At 42.8% G+C, this 14,405-nt stretch overlaps 1 protein-coding gene across 4 annotated transcripts in view; it reads right to left on the bottom strand.

Moving 5' to 3' along the window:
• LOC126982970 (pseudouridylate synthase 7 homolog) overlaps positions 1–14,338 on the bottom strand; it is a 19,053-nt gene extending 4,715 nt beyond the window's left edge. For 2 of the 4 annotated variants that reach the window (XM_050835331.1, XM_050835333.1), the window contains exons 1-15: positions 14,255–14,338; positions 12,943–13,265; positions 12,465–12,559; positions 9,596–9,994; positions 8,942–9,103; positions 8,621–8,738; positions 8,097–8,175; positions 7,457–7,584; positions 6,844–6,997; positions 2,477–2,674; positions 1,908–2,049; positions 1,627–1,778; positions 1,155–1,273; positions 529–692; positions 169–269 (exon numbers count right to left, since the gene is read on the bottom strand). In XM_050835331.1, coding sequence (XP_050691288.1) covers positions 169–269; positions 529–692; positions 1,155–1,273; positions 1,627–1,778; positions 1,908–2,049; positions 2,477–2,674; positions 6,844–6,997; positions 7,457–7,584; positions 8,097–8,175; positions 8,621–8,738; positions 8,942–9,103; positions 9,596–9,994; positions 12,465–12,559; positions 12,943–13,265 — 2,334 coding nt within the window. In that variant the 5' untranslated portion in view covers positions 14,255–14,338. Of the gene's footprint in view, positions 1–168; positions 270–528; positions 693–1,154; positions 1,274–1,626; positions 1,779–1,907; positions 2,050–2,476; positions 2,675–6,843; positions 6,998–7,456; positions 7,585–8,096; positions 8,176–8,620; positions 8,739–8,941; positions 9,104–9,595; positions 9,995–12,464; positions 12,560–12,942; positions 13,266–13,797; positions 14,202–14,254 lie in introns of those variants that run through there. The other 2 variants (XM_050835334.1, XM_050835332.1) reach the window with 2 other exon arrangements.
• Positions 14,339–14,405: the final 67 nt, after the last annotated feature.

The following is a 14,405-nucleotide window of genomic DNA, read 5'->3' as shown; positions in this document are numbered from 1 at the left end:
CAGTCCGGAGGATGTTTTGACAAACCTTGTAAAACTGGATTTCCTGACAAATCACCCAGTAAGGATTCATTCAACACAGGAGGTCATTAGGTAACTCAGTCTTCTGAAATAAATGAGGATGAGCACATAAGAATTAAATAATCTAGGTAGGGAACAGATACACCTTACCTGCCACGAGGTGTCTCGCTTGAGCAGTTCTCGTAGAGCAACAGAGATGTAAGAAGATGTGGGAAGAGTCATCTCCACAATAGCAGCCTTATTTGGACCCTCTGAAAGAATATGGAATAAAATTGTGAAGCTATAAAAGAGGAATGGAAAGCAATAGACAATGAACATACAGAGCACTTTGGCCACATTTTTACCACAAGCAACCCTCTGGCAGCTGATATTTCATCCCTGTCCCAGGATCGTAAACTCTATTAAAGAGCAATGAGTACCCCTCCGACAAAACCTGTCATCCCTGAAAGTGTCAAGATCTTTACAAAGGCACTATAAACACACAACACATCCTCCTGACTTGCTTAATACCTTTGAGAATGTTGTCTTCCACCTTGACTGACCACAACTTGTCCATGTCTGACTGTAGGAGGGGCTTGGTGGCATCCCTGTAGCAACACACTCGCCCAGTCACGGCCGTGGGCACCACCACCATCCGCCGGTACACCCCTCGTGCAGCGTATGCCCTGCAGATGCTGTCTCTAATGAGTATAGCTCTCTTGTCATCACACCTACCCTACACTTATCATGTTATAAACATAACTGATAACACATTGCTATTTCCTATCAATATAATGGGTAAAATAGGGGCAGGGCAGTCCATTAATGCACAATGTACTGAAGCAGGCATGTGGGCAAAAAAATTATTTTACTGCTATCATTAAGGTAGCTAATAGCTTTCTTCCAAGCATTACCAGTGAAAACATATGTGTATGGGGACATATTTATTTACTCCAGTCTCAACGTATGTGAGTGGATTGTCCATTAAATCAATATTAAAAAGTACTTTAATAATTATGTCCTGAAAACTACAAATAAATGAAGAGATTGAAGCTTCTAATGTAATTTGAAAATGATTTTCTCACATGCAAGAATGGATGCACAAAAGCATGCACACATGAATGAACACACAAACAGGAAGATATAAGGTGGCTTACTTTATTTCATGCTTGAGGGCATTGAAGGAGAGGCCATCAGCCTCCAGAAGCTCGGCATACCACTCCTTGATCTCATTGTTGGGGTATTCCACGTTGTAGCCGGGGAGAGGCAGCACAACCTGAGCCACACAGGATATTTTTAACTCCAAGGATTGACCAAGTCATTCAAATTCAACCCAAATTGCCTCAGCTCAGTGCAACCCGCACAAAAGTCCATTTCACATAAAAGTCAGAACCACCAAAAGCTATATGCTCGAATAAGGAGTATATTTAACTCCCTCGAACAGTAGCATTTGTATAAATTCCAGACATCTAATGTGGCATTAATAAATTATAAATTTCTTCTTAACATCTGCATGAGAATACATGATAAGCATTTTTCTCACATCACAGGAGATTGTATGCTTGCATGTATTATGATCACAAATAGACTTGTTACTCCTCTCTGGTAACTGTCTTTACTCTGACTTACATCGGTTATGTCAGTTGTCTCAGCTTCCTCTTCGGTCAGGAAGTGGAAGCCAGACATGTTCTGGCCGTTGGACTCCATCTCTGTCTTCACCTCACCCTCGTCTCCACTCTTCCCCTCCTCACCCTCTGTCTCTGTGTGGTCCTCTTCCATTTCTGTCAGAGAAGATATATCAATATCACACAGCTTTGGTACCCAAACTCTTAAATTACAATATATGTGAGTTGCCTATGTTGCATTCAACATTACAGTGTGTAACAACTGAGGCGGATAGTGATGCAAACCTTCAATATCTGAGCCCTTGCGGCGCACTATATCACCAGGTAGCACCTTGAGGCCATATTTCTTGACCCTGCGAGAGGCAATAGTGTTCCAGATCCAGCTCTGGTAGGCATGAAGGTAGAGGGAGCGCGTGGTGCGTGGGATCTGTCATGGTAAAAAAAAAACTGTGATGATGATTGCTTTCTTCAACTTTTCAGCATCATATCATATATTCATTCCCTTTATGAATATGTTAAGGCGACAGCTGTAGCACACTTGTAAACATACAATCCTTGCAAGAAAGATTAAGATGAAATGATTCTGAAGGAATGATGAGATACATGCAAAGTGACGGTCCCTAGTATGAAGCAGGTAATGCTTAGTTTCAAGATTTTGTACATGGAGAGAGAAGGCAGAGAATCACACGAGAGGAATCAATGCAACTTGGATTTCAGAGACAGAGAGAGTGAGAGAGAAAGAGAGAGATGACCATAAAGAAATAAAATAAGACAGAGAGAGACAAGAGAATCCAGCCCTCCTAGGTCAGTCTCTGCATGACTTTGTAAGACTGGAACCTGGCTGCTTCCCTCACCCTGTTGAGTGCCTCCACCAGGTCATTGCCGGTCTGCTGGACGAGGCCGGTCAGGAGTTGGGACTCAACTGTGGCCTCCCAGCCCTTGCATAACATCTTAAGGGCGGCTTCTGCATCCCCCGTCTCCTTCCAGGTGGTGTGGCAGCGGTGCAGGTCCGGCACATCCGAGTCCCGTGGGGCAAGGATCTTGTTCACCGCCTGGGGTGGGGTGGGAAGGAACGGTGGGATAGGGGAAGAGAAGGAGGGAGGGGGTAAGTTGAGTTACTGTATGCTCAGAGGGATGGATGAGGCCCACTCCCTTCTGCTCAACTGTCTCACCAATGACAAGCGGAAAAATAATATATAACTTATATAAAAAGTAAATTCTAGATTCTACTCATTACAAATGAGCTCCAAATTCTACTTCCTGTTTTATACTGCATACAGGGCAAAAAATATTATCACAAGAAAATATCACATTGGGGATATTTCTCTATTAATTTTACTTTGATTTCTTTGGACTCAAAAGCCAGTGAGAAAAGCAAAGATAAAGGAAGCAATGACTAGACACTAAAGACACTGCAGCCCCAAAACTGGTGGGCTACATATTCTGGCCACACCTGGCACTGGCCCAGGTGTGTGCAGGGGTCAACGTAACCACAAAGGCATACAAATTTTGGGGGTGATAAAAAAGTACACTTAACAACTTATGACAATGAAATCATTTAACCCTTTCGATGCTAAATACTTGCAGTGAGGACTAGCGTGACTTGCTGGTGGTGCTAAATCCTCGCTGCAAGCGCCAGTCGCACTCAAATTTCCCACGTATGAGAGTGTTCCAACACTATTTCTCACCCCACAGCATTGCCAATTCAGTGGGTTTTCCACTAAATTTAGTGGAAAATCATATCGGCCTGGCGCAGAAAATCTACGGACAAGTAACTGGTGGATGTTGTCCAATATTGCGGCATTTTTGCATAGCTTCATCTATCACCTGACTGATTTTTTGACCAAATGGTTGTAAATTTTGCAGTTGGCAATACTACCCTGCCAACACCCCATCAAGAGGTCTACTCAGTAGTTGCCTCAATATGGCTGACCGTCGCGCACGCACAAATGTACGTCTTCACAGGTAACACCCCACGAACGTGTGCCTGTACGTTCACAGGAGAGGCTAACATAACCGAATCTTATATATCTTGGCCTCCTCTTTCTAATGTTTTTTTTATTTTTTTTATTTATTTATTTTTTTTTTTTTTAGCTGTGATGAATAGTTTTTGAAATACAGCGGTTAACCTGGTAGCAGCGACGGGCCAAATCTGTGGGTTTACCGTGTAGCAGCAATGGGCCAAATTTTTGCCATGATTTAAACCCCCAAAAATAGATGATACATAAACCGATCACAAATGCTTTGATATATATTATGAAATGCTTTGTGTGAGTGATGATTTTTTCTCATTTTCCTCGCTTAGAGGAACCATTAAGAAATATGATCCCAGCTGCTACTGGGTTAAAAGAGTCGCACTCACAGGCAACACCCCCTCAACATGCCTATATGTTTGCAGGAGAGGCTTACATAACTGAATCTTATAGATCGTGGCCTCCTCTTTCCAGTGGTGTTTTTTTTTCTTTTTAGCTGTGATGAATAGTTTTTGAGATACAGCAGTTAAAAGAGACCACCCTCCCCCTGCTGGGCTGCCTAAGTGCACCTGGGGGATAGTCTCACTGAGCGATTAGCAATGAAAGGGTTAAAATATTAGTTGATGAACAAGGTTGGATCAATCGGCTATTCACAACCTTAGTTATTGAAATCTTTCATTTGAACCCATACTGAAAAAAAAAAAATAAATAAATAAATAAATAAATAAATAAAAATGTAGTTCAGGTCTGTTTTGATTTACAAGCCAGTAACCAAATAACGTTCTAAGTGTACAATTCAGTAAATATACTGATAAACAAATAAGTGGAAAAGAAATGCAGTTCACCAAGTGGCTGGAGAAGATTACTATACAAAGTTAGATCACATGATAACTAAGTTACACTTTCATGCTTCTAATAATTTAATCTAGGCAATATCTCACACTAAAGTATTTGCCATAAAGTATTAAAAAAACTCCCTTTTTTTACATAATTTGAACCACAACAATTCCTCTGTTAAGCCTTGAGAGTGAAGAAAAATATACTTCTCAGCACTTTAAGCACAAGGCTCAAGTACAGGCTTTCTCAACACTCAAACACACACATCCTCTTCCACTGAGCAAGGTGGCAATCAAATCTAAGGAAACTAAGTGAGTGAATCACTGAGTTGAAGAGTCTGCACAGAAATGAAATGTCCTTTTGTTAATAACGCAAATGAGCTCCTCCTCTAGGACAGCATATATCATTAACACTTTCCTTCCATTCATTTCTCAACATCTTCACTTTTATTGCCTTCATTCTGAAATCTTTCCAAAGTCATACAACACAACCTTCGTACATTCTAATGTTAATAAAGCAAGCAACGGGGGCATTCACTGGGGGCACGCTGCCTTCCCCGCCCAATAACATCCTAGGGGGTCCCTCCAAGTAAGTCTGCATTGAGATTTTGATCACCAGCTGCCTCTCCACCCCTCAACCTTGTCACTACCCATCTGATCTTGCCAGGAGAGTGTTTCATCAATAAGTGAGTCAGCATCCACCATTCATAACCCAGCAGTTAGGAGATGTCCACTCGGAGAGTCTGCCACGTACAGGAGCTCAAAGTACTAGGCCCAACAAGCTCTATACCCATTCATGCCTGACACAAGGCAGCCAACTAGTATCTGCTGTTTGAATAGCACTCACTTGAGAAGGAGGCTTAGAGCAGAGCTTCATCAAAGCTCAGTAAGCAGATCAGAGGTCATTTGCCTTGAAATGACCCCTTGGCCAAGGTTATTAGTGTTTTATGGGGAGGGGTTGCAGGACCCACCGCAAACTATTCTAACCAGACATTTGGCCTACTGTTAGCAGTGGGCAGGGACTCAGAACCCCTGAGAGAATAAAATCCCCCAGCCATTAGTACTAATATCAAATCAAGTCATTATTTTTAATCCTAAATGGGAGATTGCTGTGGTTTCTGAAAAAAAGTAAAGGTAAACAACTTTCTAATAAAATTAAATCTAAATATGTAAACATGGCAATGGATACATGACACCAAAAACAATATTATGCCACTTGTATATCAAAGCAGACCTTCAAAGTTGTTTTACTCTTACGATCTCTGAAGATCTTTAGTCAAGTAGTAGAAATCAAGACTGAGAGCCCCCAAAACTTAGTGCTTACTTAACAGTAGTCATTAAGTCAGTGTCTTATTGCTTTACTCTTGCATGTAACCCCTCTGTGGCTAAGATCAAATTCTATCCCAGGCACACTTCCTCCTACTTCTCTGTTGCTTCAGAAAACAAAGGAATCAAATAATGTAAACTAACTTCACAACTTGTTTCCAACCCATCAACAAACCCTATCAGAATGCACCATTAAGTTCCACAGGAGCTGCCACAATTTAATTACAAGCTGAAAGTCTCCAGTTGTTATAATACTTGACATTTGTATTAAAACTTCTGACATTTGAGAAACAGGCAACATTTAAACTGAGTATAATCATATCTCAGTACAGGGAAGTATGTGGAACTGCATGGGCCATGAGATGAAAGAGAACTGGGATTGGCTTCTTATAGGAACTATTTCTCAAAGTCATACCCGTGTACAAAAAGCCAAAAGAGAAGAAAACATTAGAAGGGTGAGTAAATAAAAATGAATGCAAAAGAAATGAAAATGCTGAAACTATAGACTGATGACAACTTTACTCTTAACTGAGATTGAAACTCCTTCCAATAGATGCATCTCTAATTACTAGCAGCCACAGAGGAGCGTGAGCAAAACCTGACCAACACAGAAAATAAAAAATGAATGAACAATAAAACCTGAAGACTGACCAATAGAATGGCTGCGACTTACACACGTGGCATGTAGCAGTATGATAGAAGTATGAATGCTGCTGCAAGGTTAGGCAAGTGTGAGTGATGAGTGTCAGTGTGTTCAGGTGGAGGGTTCTCGGTGTGATAAGGTGTGGTGGGGAGACTAGAGTCATTGGAATATATTAAAAACACAAAAGCACACATGAGATTTGCACTCCTTCAGCTTGGTGAAAGGGACAAAGAAATCAACACACAAATTGCATTCACACATCCTTCCTCCTCCTCTTCAGCTCCTCCTCCTCGCAATGTCTTAACCGTAAACTTTGCACTATGTCTAGGCATCATCATACTCCACACTCCAATACCTTCAACTTACACTCCACCTCCATACCAGTACCTTTGCCTAGCCACCCATAAAGCAGCCTAGCACCGCCACTTCCCAAACATTCTCACCTGTTGCCAGTTGCCTTTGAGTAATTCACAACCAACACCACGCAAAAAGACGCTGTTGTTGCCAAAAGGTTGTGTGCCATAGAAATTGATAAAACCTTTAGTCTTCAAAGACTCAACAGCTTCTAACACCTCATCATCTGTCCCATCAACCTCCCTGTCAAAAAGAACACCAGAGCCACGTTAGATATCGCCTCTCCCTCTGCCTCGTCCCCACGTACTTAGCACATGGGCGCTTATTTCTAGTAGTAGTTTGTTGTTGTCACATGCAGGCAATCATTCATTAGAGGCAGACCCCAAGCTGCCAACACAGAGAACTTGAGGGTAACACTTTATCACAATGCCTGAGAGCCTACTACTGAGGTATTTCATTATTACTGGATTGGTAATGCTTGCGGTGGTGGTGGTGGTGGTGGGTGGTGTAAGGTAGTGTCTGTGTTGGTGTATTTTGTGACTGGTGGATTAACTTGTTGAATTGTAGAGTGAAATCATAATATATAAAGATAAATAACAGTAAAAATAAATAAGACAGCTAGTGTGTAGTGTGAGAGGCAGCAGCTCAGTCCAAAACGAGAAGAGTGCCGACCTCAACAGATGAGTGGGGTCAAAGGGTCACCTTAGGACAATCCTGTAGTGGTTGCCATACTGGAGGTTGATTCTCTGAGGTTTGTCAGTGAAGTGGAAGTTTCCAATGTGCACTGAGCGGAGGTTCTTGGTGGCTAACCACAGCCGCTGCGGCGACACCTGAGAGGAAGGAGATGAGATGGGTGGTGTGCAGGTAATCAATATAGCAAAAACAAGAATGAAAAAACAACACCTTGAGAGGAGAAGGAAAAAAAATTAACCGACTAATAATGTCAATTATAATTAAATAGGACAGAAATGACCCGGGGGAAGGAATGAAGATCTATTAGAGAAACTAAAAAATGAACTAAACATTCAATAAATAATTTTGGAATGTAGAACATATCATTGAGGATACAAGAACCAAATATTATGAATCCTTAGCAGAATTTATAAAGAAAACTGAAATTATTAAGCAAAAATCTTAATACAAGCAAATTCAATGTGTGGACAAAAAATGTATGAAATATAGTGACATATCATCACCACTGAGAAAAAATTATATCATGATGGTGCACAATACAAAGTAAAGTAAAGAGGAATCTGAAGCTACACCTATGTGACTGCAGCTTCACAATGAACATGCTGAGGCATGGACGTGGTCTCCCTGCCAGCACCCTACCGACACTCACCTCCTTGACAGACACAAGTTGACTGGTTTTAGCTCGCTTGTCCTTCGTTCCAGCATAGGCAAAGCAGCTTGGCTTCACCCTGAAAAGAAGCAAATCCATCAACTCACAAAAACTGCAACTGGATTACCATAATTCACCTTCTCTATGTTTCCCCGGGTAATAATTTATTGAGTAGCCCATAATGGCGGATGAACGGCCGGGTGAGCTGTGCGCTGATAGCCCAAGGGGAGATTTGAACTCAAGCCCATGGATTCATAGCTAGGCATGCTAACCTCTACATCAAGGGTTCTTAACCTCTTGAAGATCCCAGACCCCAACTGGATTGCTCATTAAGGTTACGCACCCCCTTTGCTTGACTGCTGAAATCGTCATCACCAGTCCTATTAAATACATAATATATAATAATATTCAGAGATAGAGTGCCAGACCCCCAGCATTTAGTTCTCATGCCCCCAGTTAAAAAACCCTGCTCTATACCATGGAGGTACAGGCACAGCAATTATTATCCTTAAAGTTCTCCTCACCTGGCCTTCCATGCAATCTGGTTGATGGCCTCCACAGTCTCTACATTCTCCTTGAAGAGTACAAATGTGGTGTACATCTGGTTCTTGGGCCAGGGTGTTCTTTCCTTCTGAAGACCACCTGTGGAAAGGAAGGCCTCACATCAATACCTACACTGTATTCAAGAGACAAGAGTTAGCAGCAACAGGAAGGAAATCAATAGCACTAGTAAACCAAGGCTACCACATGACTTTACCAAGGAATTAAGCCATTCAATCACAATGAACTGAGTATTGTATACAATAACCCAACCAAAATTAACACACACACACACACACACTTACCTTTCCTCCTGCGCACCACCACATACTTTCCCCCATCGGGAGTCTCCCCGTAGAGAGTGTCCACACCACGGTACTTGTGCTTGATGGCCTGATGCACCATTGCAACGTCCTCCGGGGTGGCAAGGTCCACGTTGATCCAGACCTCAGTCAGTGACGGCAGGTCTGTGTGGGGGGTAGGGGAAGCGTTACTGCTACTCTTTTGTCTTAGTGATCTCATGGCAATTCACTCAGACTGGTTTGAGTCCCAACAAACGGAAATCCCTTCACGTTTTATAATCCACATTGTTTTCATGGTCTATTTCAAGGACTATTTTTTGCATCTCATTTCCATATTCTCTCATTTTCCTTTCTTAGGCACCCAACCTCAGCTGCCTTCATACATGATGATGAGCATCAATAATTGCAATAAATCAATTAATTCACTAATTAATCAAATATTTCAATGAATGCATGATTGATGTTTATTACTGTTGACCAGTTTTCTCATTAGCATGGATGAAAATGGATATGCAAACAATGAATGATTATGACTGCCTATTAATGAATCAACTCTTGATCAAATGAGGCATGGTCAGTGAAGCAGTAACTTGCAAAGAGCAGAACAAACAGATGATGCCCAAACCACAGATACACACAGTATAAAACTATACTCACGTTCAACCTCTGACCCCTTCTTCTTCTCTTTGGTCTCCTCCTGCTCTTGGTCCTCTTTCTTCTCTCCATCTACTTTTTTCTCTGCATCCTCCTTCTTAATCTTCTTACTGTCATCATCCTCTTTTGTGGCATTCTCCTCTGCCTCGTTCTCTTCCTGTTCCTCCTCATCTTCCTCATTTTCTTGTTTAACTTCTTCCTTGGCATTGGTTTCCTCCTTGTCTGCCTCCTCCTTGTCTGCCTCCTCCTTGTCTGTCTCCTCCTTGTCTGCCTCTTCCTCCTCCTCCTCCTCCTCCTCCTCCTTCGCCTCAGCCTCCTTCTTGGGCTTGAGCTTCCCCAATAACCTGTCCAGTTCCCGCAGCTTCACAATGTCTAGCTCCTCGGGCACTTTCTCAGGCATGTCTGGGGGCAAGAAGAAAGGTGTGAGGGGGCAAGAGGGGTCAGAGAAGTTACTTTACTGATACACTTTAAATTTTTTTCACAGTACTGAAGAGTGAGGGGAAAAAAATGGGGGATTATATTATTATTACTGTCACTGCTATTATTTTGGCACTTTCCCCAGTACTAATAGATGCTGGGAATGAAGCTTGGGGATAACCTTACAGATACAATATTCTTACAACTTACCCCAATACTAATGTGTTAAAGAAGTTCTTGAGGGAATTAAATCACTGATGTAATACTTATGAGCCTGGGAATGAAGTTTTCAGGATTCATTCTACTGAATGAAGAACACACGTATGGCAAAACGTAATTATGAGATTAGAATTGCCAGGGAAGCAAAGACCAATCCAAACGGCTTCTTTCAGCTTTATAAGACCAAGGTTAGGGATAAGATAGGGCCGCTTAAGTCAGGAGAATCACTGATTGATAGTGATGAGGAAATGAGCGAGGCGTTAAATAGATATTTCTTAACTGTATTTACCAAAGAAAGATTAGATGATATACCTCAGGGAAAACAGATCTACAGGGGAGAAAATGTAGAAGGATTAACCGACATCAACATAAGTAGGGAGCTCGTGATTAGACAGATAGATAGACTTGAAGTCACCAAGGCGCCAGGGCCAGATGAACTTTTCCCCAGGGTAATAAAGGAATGTGAAACTGAAATAAGTGGGCAGTTAACAGAAGTATTTAGGAAGTCACTAGACACAAGGGTGGTGCCTGTTTCATGGAGGCAGGCACACATTATTCCAATATTTAAGAAGGGAGACAAATCTTCTATGGAGAACTATAGGCCAATTAGTTTGACGTCAGTTATAGGTAAAATGATTGAGTCAATAATAGCTGATAGTATTAGGGACCATATTGACAGACATAATTTAATTCATGACTCACAGCATGGGTTTATTAAAGGTAAGTCGTGCCTCACTAATCTTTTATCCTTTTACAATACGAGGCAGCTGACGATGATGAGAGCTATGATGTGGTTTATCTTGATTTTAGTAAGGCCTTCGATAAGGTACCTCACCAGAGACTGTTAAATAAAGTCAGGGCTTGTGGGATAAGAGGGAAGGTATTTGATTGGATTAAGGCGTGGATTAGCGACAGGAAACAGAGGGTTACCATTAACGGTAAAAAATCCGAATGGGGTAATGTTACCAGTGAGGTTCCTCAAGGTTCAGTTTTAGGCCCGCTTTTATTCATTATCTACATCAATGACATAGACAATGGGATAACTAGTGACAGGTAAATTTGCAGATGACACCAAAATAGGATGCACTATTAGGACAGGGGAGGATGTTAGAGCACTGCAGGAGGATCTCAACAAACTGTCAGCTTGGTCAGAGAAATGGCAGATGAATTTTAACATCACCAAGTGTACCGTACTTAGTGTAGGAACACACAACCCATTACACAGGTATAGTTTAGACTCCACAGCAATAGGCAGGTCTGAGTGTGAAAGGGATTTGGGGGTGTTAGTGAACTCTGACCTAAAACTAAGGAAGCAATGTATTAGTCCGAGGAATAGGGCTAGCAGGGTATTAGGCTTTATTAACAGGACGGTAACCAACAGGAGTGCAGAGGTTATCCTCAGACTCTATTTGGCATTAGTCAGGCCACACTTAGATTATGCTGTCCAGTTTTGGTGCCCACACTACAGAATGGATATCAACTTGCTAGAATCAGTTCAGAGGAGGATGACCAAGATGATTCAGGGGCTGAGGAACCTCCCATATCAAAATAGGCTGAAACATCTAAACTTATATTCACTAGAAAGACGAAGAGTGCAGGGGGATCTGATAGAAGTATAAAGGAGCTGCCTCGTACAGGCCTACCGGCCTCTTGCAGACTCCTGCGTTCTTATGTTCTTAAATGGGTCAAGGGTTACAACAAAGGCGATATAAGTAAAGTACTGAGAATTAGCCAACAGGATAGAACTCGCAGTAATGGATTTAAATTAGAAAAGTATAGATTTAGGAGAGATATAGGCAAGCATTGGTTTAGTAATAGGGTGGTGGAGGAATGGAATAGACTCAGCAATCACATAGTTAGTGCAGGGACGACAGCTTGTTTTAAGAGTAGACTGGATAGCTACATGGACGAGGACGACACGTGGCAGTGAGGTGTGGGTGCAGTAAGGAGACAGGGTACTGGAGCGTACGCCCGTGCTGAAGGTAAACGAGGATCAAGCCTCTACCTGTAATCCCTGAAACTACACCTCACCCATCGTGAGTAGTGGGAGGGATTCTGGAGCTGCCCTGTGTAGGCCACCCGGCCACTTGCAGTTTCCCTATGTTCTTATGTTATAACACTCCTAAAATACCCGGATACTGACAAATGAGGAAATTAAGTTTTAGGGAAATATATTACTGATGCAGCAATTCTCAATCTTTCTGCAGTACAAAGTGTCACGTGAGTCTCCACCCACCTGGTATCTCCTCAGGGTCGTCAGGTATGATCTGATTAGTGACGGCAATAATCTCCCCCTGGCTGTCCACCTCGTTCACCTGGAAGTCTGAGTACCTGTGGAAAAAACGCATTAGTTGCTCCATTTAGACTCTTGCTTTTGGATGAACAAGATAGTTAGATGTTTGGAGATCAGTAAATAAGAAAGTCTTAGAAAAAAAACTGTTTAGTGTGAAGTCAGATGACAACTTAAGTCTTGTCTGCTTCCTTATTTCTGAGATAAAGTTTTGATGATTTTTCAGTTGTATACATAAGTCACACATTAGTTGCTCAAAATATACCATAATATATTGAGAAAATACAAACCAAGTATCATCATCGGAGCATAAACAAGTAGGAAAAAGACAAAACTGACACTAAAAAGGGAAAATAATAACTTACTCAAGGCTGAACAGAGAGGAGCCTTTTAAAACACAAGTAATGCTGCTGGGAAGACCCACCTCTGTTTGATGATGCCAAAGAAGCCCGTGTGCTCCCCGGCAAAGGTGGTGATGCCAATGTCCTCCTCCATGGACGGCAGCTTCTTCTTCTTTTTGGACTTATCATCGTCCTTATCGTCCTTGTCGGTTCCCTCCTTCTTGGCGTCCTTGGAGTCCTTGTCATCCAGGTTGATGATCTCCTCGGTGAACTCAACGTCTCGGTTGTCGCACTCCAGATCTACCACATCGTCGCCATCCTGCTGCTCCTCAGCCTTCTGGCCCTTCCCGTTCTCCACAACCTCCTCACCGCCGGAGTAGCAGTCCACGGAACCTTCTTCCTCCATCTGAGGAAGAAAAGCAGGTGGTTGTGTCACAGATCCTTGCCTGATCCATTATTTTATTTTTACTATTGTTACTGATCTAATGTCAGGTTAAAAGTAATTGTGGGTGAGTTTATATGCAGGGAATAACTACGACTCATTCTATTTCTCAAGTATTAAGGGAACAACCTGTACTCGGAAAGGGAACTAAGTACCATAGTTTAACTGATATATATCAGAGAATTCCCATGGCTGCCTTGGCCACTGGAAGTAAAGTGAGAGGACTTCTGCCTTATCAATGTCTCTCCTCTACCTGACTGTCAAGCAATACTGACTCCTTGACTATTTTTTGTCACCCTTCATGCTAACTGCTCTTCTGAACAAGTACCTACATGCCTCCACACTTTGTGCAGCCTTCAGGATGCACTCACAGTTTTTTTACATGAATATTTTAAAGTTTATTCCAATTTTCAGAAGCTATTAGTTAATGCTCTGCTTTCAGTCAGAATTAACTTCATGCAAGATGGCTACCATGAAAGAAACATTGCCCCCTAACCTATTATTTCCTTCGTTAATTGTGATACAGGAAACAGAAAGAACAGGAAGAGCAAGTGAACGGCAGCCGGCGCGAACACCCGCGGGTACGCGCCGGGCGGCCTCTGTCTGTCAGGGTCAGCCTCCCCCGCCGCCGAGCACAAGGGAACACCCCCGCAGGACGCCCCCCGCCGCCCCTCGCCCCCGGGAGCAGGCAGGGCCTCGGCGGAGGGCAGGGGGCGGCAGGGGTGAGCCGCTGGCCGGGCCGTGAGCCGCGCCGCCCCGGAGGACAATTATGCGTCCTCCCCGCCAGGCACCGCGGCACCTTCCCGCCGACACATTCCGCCTCCCAGGGCACGTGTGGGTACCAAACGCCGCCGCCCGCTTCCTAAGACTGTTTGTGATGATTCCCAGGCCCTCACAGCCCCGAGTTGCTCCTAAATACAGCCGGAAAATGAGGAAAAGAAGGGCCGCCTCACCTCTGCTCGATGTTTTGGTGTCTGGAGACGCTTCACAGGGACCCTGCTTCTAAGGCGGCAAGCCCCTCCACTGAGCTTTGAGGGTTTATAGTATTTATTTTCTTTGCTTAATGCTAAGTTTATAATCTTCTTAAGATTTTCCGCCTTTTTT

Source organism: Eriocheir sinensis, chromosome 52 (assembly GCF_024679095.1).
Source record: "Eriocheir sinensis breed Jianghai 21 chromosome 52, ASM2467909v1, whole genome shotgun sequence".
Lineage (NCBI taxonomy): Eukaryota > Metazoa > Arthropoda > Malacostraca > Decapoda > Varunidae > Eriocheir > Eriocheir sinensis.
Note: the sequence above shows the minus strand (reverse complement) of the source record. Positions and strands in the feature narration are given on the sequence as shown.